The 12282-nt window shown below is 33.4% G+C and overlaps 1 protein-coding gene across 1 annotated transcript in view; it reads right to left on the bottom strand.

Moving 5' to 3' along the window:
* The window catches only part of Epha6 (EPH receptor A6), an 808736-nt gene that overhangs the window by 293418 nt on the left and 503036 nt on the right, over positions 1-12282 (bottom strand). Inside the window, exon 7 of the mRNA XM_027943203.3 lies at positions 2367-2529. Coding sequence (XP_027799004.2) covers positions 2367-2529 — 163 coding nt within the window. The remainder of the gene's footprint in view (positions 1-2366; positions 2530-12282) is intronic.

Consider the following 12282-nt stretch of genomic DNA (forward strand, 5'->3'; position numbering starts at 1 on the left):
TTCACTTTCTACCATTTGATCACTCACATCTCCTTGTTGCAGCCACAACACATTATTTGTTCTTCAAATTGTTCTTGCTGTCTTGGACTCCAGTGCTTTTGCTCCTCCTTGATGATTGCTCTTTCTAGATTGAGCTCTGGCTTTTCACCCTGAGAAGCCTTACATAACTCACTTGTGCTGAATTGGGATCCCTTCTCCAGGCCCTCATGGAATCCTTTGCATATCTTTAAGATGGTTATATGACACTAATCTAGTATTTTGCTTCCCGCAAATCTAGATTGTAAATTAGGGGAACAAAAACTATAGCTCTTATTACTTTTTATCCCTAGGGCCTCACAGAATATGATACAGAACATTAAGTGCCATGTACATTTTGTTGAATGAGTTATTATTGTACCCAGTCATTGGTGAGTATGGGACCTTTCAACCAAGAAAGGATTTTTTTCTCTATATAACAACTGAAGGAATTTTTGTCCTGAAATTATGATTATTGAAATTTAAAGCTGAAATCAAATAATTTTTTAAATACTTAGAATTTACTTTTTATCAAAGTAGATTTCCTTCTCTACAAGGCCCCAAAGGAACCCAAATGACTTACTTAGATTTTGTACAATGAGTTTTTCTAAGAGTATATTTCTCATTTAATAATGAAATACTAAAAATGTCAGACTTTTATATGTTGAGTAAATTTCTTCATCTATAAAATAAGAAAACAAAGCTTGCTAATTGTACCTGGCTGTGAAATAAATTTGTGGTAAATAATACCTTTAAAGGTAAATACAATGAAACCCCCCAAATAGCCTGACCTAACTCTTCCTTAAACCAAATTCTGCTTGTATTGACTGATGCTTAACATTTGGTTATGAAACATCAGTCAGCAGGACTATGGTAGGGATATTTCTTTGAATATTTTTATATTGATTGTATTGTGGTTTTGTAATCATTATGTTCTTTTCCCAATAATTCAATCTCCAGTTTGAGAAGTTATGATTCAGGATTATAAATTATTATCATTAATATTAAACATCCACATAACAAGTATTCATTTTGACTCGTTAGTTTACTTTCATTCCTACAACTATATTCCTTAGTGAATAGGCCTGTGCCCTTCCACTTTGTAGTTAGATACAATCATAACAAAGAAGTACTTATGGGTCGATATTCTTCATCAATGTAACAAAATAATAAAACATTCATAGAATTTAAAGCAGCTTCCCTTCCAGCTGGAGAAATTGTGACCTATTTCATGGTCTTACCTGTAGCACTTTAGAATAACACAAATGATAGAACTTTGCAGGATGATGGACTAATTAAAAGACCAGGTTTTAGAAGAAGATAACCCTCAATTTCAAATTTTACTTTAACTTCTTACCATATGCATAAACTTCAACAAATTCTCTACTCTTCTATGCTTCTGTTTTCTTATTTTTTAAATGAGGAAAGTAATGCTTGTCTCATTGGATGTGAAAATGTTTGAATGAGATAATTCATGTAAAATACTTCATTTCAGGCATTTATTAGGGGCTCAGTAAATGGTAGCTATTATTGTTGTTATCCACAAAGAATTACCATAATAAATTTTCTTTTCCTGAATTTTTATAGTTTAACAATGATAGGAACAGATTTTTATTATTATTATTATTATTAGATATTTGGACTTTTTTCCCATAGAATTACACTACGTGAAAGTGTTATGTATCATCCTGACAAAGATAGTAGCAAGATGGATTTCTGAAAGTTAAAAGGAATTCCATAATAGAGCTGGGTTTAGAATGAGATAGAAATTTCAAAACCTGTGTGGCATGATGTTGGACCTCACTCCCTTCATTTCCCATTTTGGTTTTCAGTACATTGAGGCAATGCAATTAACATGAATTTCTAATTAAGACCATGCATCTTTATATAAACTTATAATGTGAACTTGGGTGGAATGTAGCTCCTCATTCTGATTTTATTGACCTGAGATAACAAGCCAAAGCTGCACAATTTTGAACTAACAGCTCAAATAATTTGCTCATGGTTTCATTCTCTTCCAAGTTTTCATTAGTACCATATCACTGTGCCAAGACTGGTTAACAATTAGGCTAACACCATCCATTGAGACTCTGTGTGATAGTGTGAGTGATGAATTCTGCATAAAGGGACTGATTTGGGCCACATTATGATTGTGATAGAGCAAACGTCTCATGGAAATATTTAATGATGGCACAGAAACATGAACTTGAACGACTGTATGAATATTTACATGAACAGAATCCTATTTGGAGAAGCTATTAAAAATTTGGGACACCTGGTTTTAAAACATCAGGTCAAATTAGAATGGTCCTAAATGAACATCTTATTTTATTTCATTGTGTAAAACTTACTTTCATCTCCTGTTTCAAATTCGAACTTCTGACTGTAGCCACTGTATCCTGTTGCGGTCCTCACTCGGATATGAAATATGTACTTGGTGGCTGGCTTGAGACCTGTGATGATGACACTGGGGGCCTTGGACCTCGTGGATGAATAGGTGAGCTGCTCATGCTCCTGGGGACAGAGAAAAAGAAAGGAAATAAAGCAACAGGATCCCACCTTTTCCCAGAGACATTCCTAAGTTAAACTGAGGAACTATGCTCTGAATATTGGAAACATTGATTAAAAAGAAGTAAAAGCATGGTTTTCCATAATTTAGCATTTAATAGTTCACCGTTATGATATATGTGATATGGCCTCGATTTGGAAATTTATTAAGGAAGATAGTTACTCTTCTAGAAACTGCACTTGGGTTGTTGGTGATCTAGATTTCTTATCCAACTCTAAGTAATGGTGGTGGCATGAGAGGACATTTACACAGAATGGCAGCTGCATCTTGAATACAATGGGCACATCAGATCAGAACATGCCAGCAGAGTGCCAGGAGCAGAGAGGGAGAATTCAGGTACCCGCTACTCACTTCTACCCGCAGGTAGTGCCAAAATGCCGGCGCTATCCGTGGGTAGACCTGTGGGTGAAAGGAAAAATAAATTAATTGTTTTTAAAGTTTGAAATCTTTTATCCAGAAATCAATTGCTTTGATCTGTAACTCAGTGATTCATCAGTAGTTGTAACTGAAGCTAAGCCAACTTTAATAAATAAAAGGATTATTTTTTTTTCCCTTGAGGGAGAATTGACTCCTTCCCTATCTATATTCCTATATTTTTAAACATGTGAAAGTTACATAGTAGTTATGAGATAGAATTTAAAATAATCTTCCCATGAAGGAACACTGAAGATATGGAAAGGTATGAAAGGCTTAGCATACCTATGGGATCAGAGGCAGGGCCGCAGGCTTGGTGTTTCTTAACCTGTGTTAACTAAACTACTTCACCTCACTAAGGGCAACAGGATTTGCCAGGGTGTTCTGAATGATCTAGTCAGACAGTGTCCTTTATGTGACTTTCTTGCCCATTATTTTAGTTCACTTAACCTGTCCTTGTAAGGATTGTCCACAAGATGCTGGTTGTGGGACAAATTAAACTTGATACTGTTTTTGTATTATAAAGTCATTACACAATTACTTAAAAGTGACATGCTAAGTTATCAGACAATAACTTATAATGATATTTTAGTAAGATATCTGAAAGACATTGAACAGAGTGAGCACCTCTAATCTGAAAATCGAAAATCTGAAGTGCTCCAGAAACAATTATTGAGTGTTGATGTACTGCCACAGATGGAAAATTCCACCTCTGACCTTATTTGATGTGTCACAGTCAAAATGCAAGTGCGCTGCTGGGTGGAATGGTGCATACCTGTAATCCCAGCAGTTTAGGAGGCTGAGGCAGGAGGATTACAGGTTCAAAGCCAACCTCAGTAAAAGAGAGGTACTAAACAACTCAGTGAGACCCTGTCTCTAAATAAAATACAAAAAAAAAAAAAAAGGGCTAGGGATGTGGCTCAGTGGTTAAGTGCCCCTGAGTTCAACCCTTGGTACCAAACAAACAAACAAACAAAAAAACCAAGTGCACTAAAAATATTGTATCAAATTAACTTCAAGCTATGTGTATAAGGTATATGAAACTTAAATGATTTTTGTGTTTAGACTTAGGTCCCATCCCAAAGTATCTTATGTATAGGCAAACATTCCAAAATTGAAAAAAAAAATCTTTCATACTTCAGGTACCAAGAATTTTGATCAAACCAGGTCAACAAGTTTTTAAGTTATTTTTTCTATTCTTTTCATAAATCTCACTCAAAACTTTCAGGGATGAAAGTGACTTTCAAAGCCTAACCAAATCACTTATTTGATGTTTAAATCTGTCTATAATATTCCCATTGAGATTTCATTTATGGTTTGCCTGAAAACTACAGCTATTCAGGAGTAGTCAGGGAGATCCAGACTAACAAACAAAGTTATAAAAATCTACACATACAATATGCCAACTTTCATGTATTTGCCGGTGATGCTTTAAGATTTAGAACTATGAAAATCATTTCCCTTAAGCTACTGAAAAAAAGTTCTTATCTTAAAGATCATTTTTAAACTTTATGGCCTTATTTGTCAGAACTTTATATTCTATATGGTTGTTCAGTGTCAAACTGAAGAATCTAATTTGCTATCTCTACCCAAAATAATAAAACTGTTTATTGAATAGGAAATACAAAGAAAAATGTGTTAATGACAGCAATATTTTGACTAAAAAAGACAAAACAGAAAAATTGCAACTTATATTTATTGCTGTGTAATTTTGAGAGTAGAAAGCAAATAACTATTTACCTACCAATCATAAACTCTAAAGAAATAAAACAAGGCCTCTAAATCATTGATGGCCATAATCATCTACAAAGGGTTGAAGGAAGGAGTTGGCTAATATCAAGGCCTTTATAATGAAAGAGATTAAACCCATATTATAGAGAAAAAAGTAGACTGTTAGAAGAAATGATATTGCTTCTAGAATAAATTTTCGGAACATTTGAATTTTTACATCCTATATGCAAGAGGAGAATATCCACTTTTCATAGAATTTTCTGCAACATAAGAGTTATGGTGTATTTTGAATGCTGCCTCACAATATGAAATGAGTTGATAACTGAGAGATAAATTGTAAAGTCATGAAAAAGGCATTGAATTCTATCCCTGAACCGAGGAGGTAAGAATTCAAAAGTTTACTCTTAGAATAGCCTCCATAATAATTACACATTATACCTTTTTTGCTTCACAAATACACAGCTGAATAGTAATTTCCTATTTAGTAAACTTACAAGGAGTAAAGGACACCTTCTGCAGGTAGCTTTTAGCTTTTCTGCTGTTATATATTCAAGTGCATTTGTAGCTACATCCCCAGAATAAAAATGCTCCAGCAGGAAGGGTGCTGAAACGGGTCCTCAGCCAGACGCCACCAGCATGATGGTAGCTGCCTTCTTCTACATCTTCTATCTTGCTAGCCTGTCGCAGAAGAGGCCTCACAAAGCAGTCTCTCACTGGGAGTTCTCTCACAGTACATAGCAGCCCTCTGTCCTTCTGGTGTTTTTAAGCTCTTGGGAAAACCGAGTTAGCTTTCATCCATGACAAGCCCAGGACACTATTAACTCAGAGCTATGGCTAATTGCCTTTCGGCTGACACATCAACTCCAATTCAAAGTAGCTGTCAGTAGGTAGAGACCATGCTTAGCACAGAGCCATCGAGCTCCCAGTACTCATTCTGGCAGGCTGAATTATGAACATGTTTTAACAGAGTATATGTGCATGCTTTTCTGGAGTTTGTACCGTAAGTTTGTGTCCTAATGGAACTGCTAATTGAATGACAGGTATACCATTAACAATGCTTAGTAATACGTTCTATTGTTCATGAAATTTTCTGACGTGCTTTTCATCTTTGCTGAATCTGTAGTAAAATTCCTCTATCACCCTTAATATTATTTATTTTTGTATTTTATTTTAATAATCAAACTTTCCAGACATTTGAATGAACATTTGGCTTTGTTTCCCTCTCTATTGTTCCTCTGTTTCCTATTACATTTAATACCTGCTTTTACTATAAATTATTTTCTTCCCCCTTTTTACTTTCTTTGTGTTAATTACATTGCCTTCTAACTCCTTATGTTTCATGCTTAGCTTATTAGCACATTGATTTCCACATACAATTTAAATTTACCAATTTCACACTTAAGTGACTGCAATGGTTATATCCATATGTTTTCATATGGTGTATTATCTATCGTTTCTAAGTATTTACTAATTTTCAAAAAATATGATTTTTAAAAATTCTCTGTGTAAGATCCAGGATTATCACTTGCAATCTCTTCTGGGTCAGGACAGGTTGTCAGGTAGCAAATAAATTACATAAAGTTTTTAGTTCTAAAAGCTTAACTCCATGGGTGGCAAAGCACATTGAACTACGGATAGATAAAGAGGGTGCTCATTGGCCCCAGGGCACCTGCAGTCACACTGTAATGCTTGCCCTACCTCTCCTTGGATTAAGATAGTGACAACTGTGGGGATATAGTAACAATCAATTTTAATATATTGTTATGAATATCATTTCCTAAAATAAAATATACAGTTTTTATTTTATATGTTCACATGTACACATTTCAAAAAAATATTTCGGAACAAATAATGTACATGTAGGGCATTGTCAGACAGGGCATATATGTATCGTTCTCTGGAGAATTTGACCTTTACTTATGGTTCTCTTCCTATGGGAAGATCCTGGAGCTTCAGCTCAGGCACTGTTCCTTTCCAGGTGCTGAGAATCAAGCTGCTGGGAGTCAAACTGGAACAATAAGATTTACCTAGAATACTCAATTCAGCTTTATGTTCGTAGGCACCAGTTTTTTCACAGACACTAAAAAGGATGCTCCTCCTTGAGTTTGGATCCTTTGGCACTGGATTTTCAAACTATAAATTTGTGAAAAACACTAGCTCAGGTGCTGAGTCCCTCCGCTGTATCAGTCTACAATCAGGTAACATGGCCTGAGTCCATGGGGAGCAACACATGCAGAATTCTGGATTGGAATGCTCCTATCTTGGATGTGATTATGATTCTGTTGTGTACCTTGGTATGACACCTTCAAGAGTTTGATGTATTCATATAATAAATTAAATAAATTAAAACCCATATATTCTAGAGCCATTTGCTGAATTCTCACTATGTATGAGGTTTTAGGGCACCCTCATAGATTTTGGCTTACATAGTCACCAAAGTTCTACCCACCAACTGAATTCTATAATTATTTATATGCCAGAAAGGTAGGCCCCTTCTCTTCTGCTGTGAGCCATTAGAGGGCTAAGGAAAATATTAAAGATCTTCCTGTCATGGCCTGCTGTGACTTTCTCACATCCTTGATAGAACATCTGTAGAATGCATACTCTTTGAAGGGTTTAGCTCACTCTGAACAATTCAGAGACATTTATTTATCTCAAGGTTATCATTCCTTCCCTTTTGGGAGGGGGCAAAGTGTCCATGACAGGATCACTAAGTCACACAGTTTGTTAGAAGTGAGCTTTCTTTGTTCTAACTTGTATTTAAAGAGTCTCACTGGGAATAAGACTTTAGAGTTTAACTCCTAGAAAGGACACTCTGCTAGAGACTTCCCAGTCGGGACCCTCATAAGCTGTCCTAGGATTTCCCAGTTACATGACTTGGTGCTGGTGTTTCCCCTGATCTGGTGATATATTTTCTTCTCTTTTTCTCTCACCTATCATAGTGAGATTTTTACTATAAGGAGTTCATTGAATTTTTTTTGGTTCTAATGTGTGATCAATATGTGTTAAGGCTTTGCAATATTTGAAAATAATAGATGAAATTTCAGAATTTTAGAAAAAATACATTCATATTCATTGGGGAAATTAAACCTCTTAAAAGATTCTTTATTAGTCAGTGTTTATGAGATGTTTTATAATCTTCCTGTTGACTGTATATTTTTCAATCATGACTCATATTTTAGATTAAAATACATTTAAGATTGGCATTTTTAATATTATAATAGATATTATACAGAAGGAAAACCTAGGCATATTAATTTTTTTTTAAAAAAACCCTCTTCATTCTTTAACTCTAAGCAGTCTGTAGCATATTCTTTTATAAGATCTGTTTCCCTCTTCCAGTTATTTCAATGTCTTTAATACATATCTCTAAGTAGACTGCAATTTTCTCAAATATGAGTTGAATGTTTTCCTCAAAAAATAAAACAAAGCAAAATGAAAAGTCAAAGGAGCTCTGGATATATAGCAAATGTCAGTTGATTGATATCCAGAAAGGAAAACCTAAACCATTTAACACAGGATGCGTCCAGTACAGCTCTGGTCACATATCACTGGTAATTGGACTAACGAAACTGCTGCTTCAATGTAGCTGCACATGCTGGGAAGACTTCTAGCTCACATTGTATTTCCTGGGATCACATATACCCCATTAGCAGGCACAGATGGGGCCCATCATCACAGAAATGAGAGCAAACTAGAAAGATCACAGATTTCTTCTTAGTGATTGATAAGGAGCAACAAAAAGAGAAACTGCATTGAAATTGAATGACCTCAGCTTTCCTGGTTCCAGCCATCCTGAGGTTGAGAGGTTCTACTCTGCCTTGAAATCTACATTTTGGACATCCATAATAATAGTCACAGATGTGTTCTGTTGCCAGAAACCAAGAAAGCTGCATATTTTTCATATTCATTAAAATGCACAACACAGAGTAATTTGAGGAGGCAAGTGGTTAAAGTTCATTGGTAGGGTGACCTAAGATAGTGGATAGGGTGTTCTGAACTGTTTTCCTTAGATAAAAATTAACCACTGCTATGTCAAAATTTAAAAATATGCAAAAGCAAGAAAAACACAGAAACAATTATTCTAAATACACAAGTACATTCTGACTGTACTTGTGGAGAAGTATCATTTAGTATACTCTGGCTATAATTTACTTCAATCAACTCTTGATTATTCTCAGTAATCCAAAATAAATGCTTTTTGATACATTTCTTCTAATATGTATTTTATTGCACCTAAAGTGAAAATTAAATGCATTCCCTGAAGATTAAATGATGAGCAACAGTAGAAGATGGCACAAAAGCATATCTGATGGCAGAGGAAAATTGATATGGAATTAAACATTTATAACTCATTTTCACAAAGAAGATAACCTGGACATAAATAAGTAACTGTGTCAAATAGTGCCTATATTTACTGTTAGGTAAATGGTCAAATTATTATAGTGTGACCTTTAGAAACCAAGTTTAGGTGTTAGAATGAATCTAATGGATACCTAGTTGTTAGTTCATTAGTGAAAAATAGAATATCTGTATCCATATAAAAGGATGGGGCTTTCTGTAAGGATGAAGCAAAATAACATGTACAACTCTTACATGTACAGCTTCAGCAGACATGTAAGCTAGCATTATTTCTTTATTTAAGAAGCAATTTTCAAGAGGTAGTGCTAAATTTAATCCAAGGCAATGTTAGGTTTATGATTTCAAGTAATCTTGCAGATGCTGTGAGAGGTCTTTTAAAAAATGTGTAGTTATTTTGCTCATCTGTTAACCTTTATATCCCCACTGTTTAAAACAGTATTCTTAGGCCTAGCATATTGTAGGCTCTCATGATACATGATCCAGATGATTGAATGAAGAAATTAATGAATTAATTGCTCCATACATTTAGCTTTTAAGTTCTTAAATATTGTTATAGAAATTTAAAGTAAGTTTGCATAATTAATTACAATCCAGATGAGACATGAGAATACTGTTTTTGGTGGCTTTTAATGCTTCCATAATCAAAATGCAATAATATTGTGTCAGATAGCCAATTTGTTTTCTTAGGAACATTATGGAGAATATTTAAGATTTTACTTGCCAAAAATAATTTATAAAACCATATATATTAAAAGAAACCTCAAGATTTGTTCTGAAGTATTTTTTAATACATATTTTTGGTATTTATCAGTTTTAACTTTTCCATTTGTATTCATGTAATCTACCTTCATATAGGTGGAATATTGATTTTTATTTTACTCTACCATTCTATATTTATTTATCAAGGTGTTCAAGTAAAAATGAAATCTTTAAAGCTGAATACTTGTCCCTAAAGAAAGTTCCTTTATTCCCAAATCCCTTCATAATATTCCTTAAAAAGTATATTATAGAGAAACAATTTTAAATTTGTCACTCCTTAAAGTTTTATATAATTTATCAGAATTTTAAAATCATGTAAATTTGGTGATAAGAACAATATACTAATAGAAAAAGTAGAAAATATAAATATCAGAAGTGAAAACCCTCATGGAATTCATATTTATTAGAGTCTTGAGAATAATAAAAATATTTTATCTAAAATGGGGAAATCACATTCATTAGAAGAATATTTGAGGATTACACAAAGTATAAACTACTATTTTTAGAAAAGTCTAAAAATTTCTACTGACAGTAACGTTTAGGTCAAATTATAAAATTACTACATAAAAGCTAGATAAAAAATAACATTTATTATAAAAACTAACATAAGTTAGCAATAAATACCATAGAGAAAAACAAAACCCACCAAATATCTTTGGAAACATCAGTGTGTGTATGTTGAGTTCCTTAAATTTAAGTGGTATTAAAAAATGTTGAACTGAACATATGCTAAGTTAAATCATTACAACACTGACATGGCTCTTTGATTAATTTTACCCCAAGTATTGGATGTGATCTTTCAAAAAGTAAATTAGAGGAAATACTACATTTTTAGAACAATGTAGCTGGGTGCTTTGGTACATGCCTAAAATCCCAGCTACTCAGGAGGCTGAGGATTCACAAGTTTGAGGCCACATTGGGCCACTTAGGGAGAACTTAAAATAAAAAATAGAAACACCTGAAGATGTAGCTCAATATAGCTGGGTCCATTCTCAATACTGCCAAAAAAAAAAAAAAAGCAATTATGCTTTTTCATAATAGTGATAACTGACTGGATTGTAGGATAGATAAACAAAGGATAGCAAAGAACAAATCTATGAAAATTAAATAAATAACACATGCAGATTGACTGCTCTCCAAAAGTACTTCTTTGTTGGTAGAGTTTCTGAAATAACTAAAGTCAATAATAAGTAAGACAAAATGGATAAGATTTCACTAGATTTCCCATTAGAATGCCAACAGATCATGAGAATATATTTTGTAAAAAAAAGTTTCCACTAAATATTATCAGTTGCAAATATAGATATTTTTACCATTTCCCAATCAGCTATAAGAAAACTTGATGTTTGAGTTTTGTCTTGAATTAAAAAAAGAAGCAGAAATTCATTCAAATATTCAAGCAGGGGAATTATTTAGCCTCTTTGAGAACAGGGTTGGGGATACTTTTAAATATATTCTGTTGTCAGGGTGAATTTTTATTATATCTGTTTATGAATCTTAATTACTCTCTGATGACACACATTTGTTTTGTTCAAGTGTAAAACAAATATATGTGTTAATATTGATCTACAAAACTACACAGTGTAAGTTTCAAGAAATGCAGCTCCTCCACACCCCAACTGAGATTTGAAACTTTCTTTATCAGTGATAATGGTCTTGACTTGAAAAGTGTCCTATTGTGCTCTAAATAACCCAATACTTTTAGGTAATGATCTAGCTCAGTTATTGATTTTAAATTTCATGGGAGGATATTGTATGGGCATCAGATGAATACCTTAAGATTTATTTATTTATTTTTATTAGAGCACTACAGTTATACATAGTCATTGGGTTCATCTCAACAAATTAATACATGAGATTTAATTTCAGTTCATGTTTCCCCCTTTTTTCCTTTCCTCCTCCTTCCCCTCATTCTTCTTCTTCTATTCTATTGAGCTAATATCTCAAGATATGTGATTAAATACAATTTAAAAAACATTTTTATCAAGATACTGAAATGGGGAACTGAATAGCTCATCACTGAGGTAAAATAATATAATACTAATAAATAGATTGCAGTAGTTGACACATTCCCACAGACTACACCCACACACAAAAAATGTTTTTCTAGTTTAGGTGTGGGTGTTTGAAACCAAAGGATATTTAAATATGTAAATGATTGCAGAGAGTTTTAAATGCTAGTAGAGGAATTCAAAACAAAGCAAGGTGATTTTCTAGAAACATTATATCAATCTGTATTATTATCAAACAATGAACACATTTACTTTTATATGTAAAGTGGTTTTGAAATCGAATTGGAAAGAGAATTACGAATGATAAAGCAATAAGTTAAATTTAGGGTAAAGATGATTCCACTATAGTGAAAAGGTAGTCAGAAAAGTTGCTCATTTTAATGTTGGAGGCTGGGGATGCTAGTAATAGTTTCTCTTTCC

The sequence above is a fragment of the Marmota flaviventris genome, chromosome 8 (assembly GCF_047511675.1).
Source record: "Marmota flaviventris isolate mMarFla1 chromosome 8, mMarFla1.hap1, whole genome shotgun sequence".
Taxonomy (NCBI): domain Eukaryota; kingdom Metazoa; phylum Chordata; class Mammalia; order Rodentia; family Sciuridae; genus Marmota; species Marmota flaviventris.